The sequence below is a fragment of the Girardinichthys multiradiatus genome, chromosome 12, assembly GCF_021462225.1.
Source record: "Girardinichthys multiradiatus isolate DD_20200921_A chromosome 12, DD_fGirMul_XY1, whole genome shotgun sequence".
Taxonomy (NCBI): Eukaryota; Metazoa; Chordata; class Actinopteri; order Cyprinodontiformes; family Goodeidae; genus Girardinichthys; species Girardinichthys multiradiatus.
The window spans coordinates 53300293-53302596 of NC_061805.1; the positions used below are offsets into that span (position 1 = coordinate 53300293).

Consider the following 2304-nt stretch of genomic DNA (forward strand, 5'->3'; position numbering starts at 1 on the left):
TATTGCCTGCGAGTGTAATTCCAGTAATTGATATTTTGTTGAAATTAAATCCTCCACCTCTGTGGTCACCTCATCCACATTTAACTGATGCTCCAGCCGTTGGATTTAGTGATTTCTGAAGCTGCATTTTTAGGTCCTCCTTTCTGATTCCACATGTTTCTAAGTTTTCTTCTAAGTACACCTCGTACAGCTGTTTCAGAGGGAGCTTTAGGGACAGAAAATATCTCTATTTCAGTTTCATGTGTACTATTTTTCGTATTGTCATGAGCCAACCTTTAACTTCTTATACGTCATTAACTGCTTATGATGAAACCGGGCCCTGTGGACTGGTGTGACAAACGATAATGTCAACAAAACCAAAGAGATTGTTGTTGACCTGAGGAAAAATCAGCCAAGTCACCCCGTCCTCAGCAATGATGCTGCAGTGGAGCGGGTCAGCAACATCAAACTCCTGGGCTGCAGATCACACCTTGACCTGGGCCCTCCATGCCTCGGATCTTGTGACAAGAGCACAGCAGCTTCTACACAAACTTCTCCCCTCCCATCTTCACCACTTTCTAGAGAGGGAAAATAGAGATCATGTTGTTCTGTTTCTTTTATGTATTTATTCTTTTTTATATTGCACATACTTAGAATTATAATTCTTTTCATTGTTTTCTGTTTTTATTCGGAGCTTTGCAACAAAATGTCGCTCAAATGTACGTTGTGAATGTGCAGTTGAATGACAATAAAACTAAGAGCTTTTGTTATAAAAGGAAAATTTAACTTCCGGTGTCCAACTCTTTTTTAAGCAGAACTGATGTAAATAAACTTCTTTTTATTTCTTGTTAAAAACAGAATAGAGTAACTAATTTCATAGGATAATGCAGCTCATTGAAGATAGATGGAGACTGAGCTGTGGATATCTGGTTTTACATCACTTGGTCTCATGTTCCTGGAAGTTCAGCCTATTCAGTTTCTTTATATTTGATGGAAATAAAGGGTTGTTTTTATGGGCATTTGTAATTGAATTGTTCTGGGCCTGATCTGAAGATCAGATTCACACCTTTGAGTAGAACGTGTGAGAACCCCTTGTCTAAACCAGGACTCAGAACTTTGGATTTATCACACAGTAAAAACACAGAGTCAAAGTGCGGATGTTTTATTACAGGAACACATCTGGATCAACGTTTCCACATCCCAAACATTCCCTCTGGTTCCTATGCAGCCAGGATGTGCTTTACAAACTCCGTATAGTTTATGTGTCCATTGGCATCCTCTTGTCCCACCATGAGACGATCCACCTCATCCTCAGTCATCCTCTCTCCTAGCGTGGCCAGAACGTGACGGAGCTCCGCCCCCATCACTGTGCCGTTACCTTCCTTGTCGAAGACCCTCAGACCCTCTATGAAGTCCTCGAAGTTGCCCTGCTCTTTGGAGCGTGCCACGTGCTGCAGCATGGGCAGGAAACCGTCAAAGTCCAGCAGCTTGACATTCATCTCCTCTGCCTTGGGCCTCCCCAGCAGCTTCAGCACCTCGTCGTTGGTGGGGTTGTGTCCGAGCGCCCTCATGACGTCGCCACACTGAGCGTAGGTGATCTTCATCTCTCCACTGGGTGTCTCGTCAAACAGTGAGAAGGCATCTCTGAACTCCTCAATCTGGTCTGGGGTAAACTCCACCACGATACTCTTCAGGTCTACCTCTGGAGGTTTGGGCTCCACAGGCTTGGGAGGAGGAGGGGGCTCCTCCTTCTTCGCTTCCACCTTCTTCACCTCTGCCTTCTTCGGTTCCACCTTCTTCGGAGCCATGCTGCAGCAGAGATGGAGGAAATGTCCCACAGGCTGTTTTATAGCAGCCAGCAGATGGGCAAGTGAGGCAGAAATGACTGAAGGAGAGGAGACAGAGAGAGAGCAGAGAGCAGCTGACCAAATATGGATGAAAGCTGAAATAGAAACAGTCAGAAGATAAGAAGCAGGAGATAAGGCGGTTCCAGAAGCAGCTCAGAGCTGTGTCACATGATCATTCCTCTGCTGCTGTGAATCTCTGGCAAACACATGGCACTTATCAGTCATCAGTCACCAAGTCGGTGAAGTCTGGGCTTGGTTAGAACTCATCAGAACCAATGCAGAGCTTCTACTGTGTTGATGAAAGTTCACTTAAACAGCTTGAAGCTCCCAGGTCAGGTCTTTGACACAGAACCCAAACTGGTAGTATCAGAGACCAAAACCTGCTTTGAAGGTTTCAGAGACCATAGCCTCTTGGATGAATGATGCCCTGGTTGAGGCCCTCCTTCTGTCTTTCCCCAACCAATCACATGCCCTGAGG

The 2304-nt window shown here is 45.3% G+C and overlaps 1 protein-coding gene across 1 annotated transcript; it reads right to left on the reverse strand.

The window, feature by feature from the left end:
- Positions 1–1125: 1125 nt before the first annotated feature.
- Positions 1126–1804, reverse strand: LOC124877652 (myosin light chain 1, cardiac muscle-like). The gene has a single exon (XM_047381028.1). It carries the CDS (start codon positions 1785–1787, stop codon positions 1200–1202), a length of 588 nt encoding a protein of 195 aa, XP_047236984.1. The 5' UTR covers positions 1788–1804; the 3' UTR covers positions 1126–1199.
- Between the last annotated feature and the right edge of the window lie 500 nt (positions 1805–2304).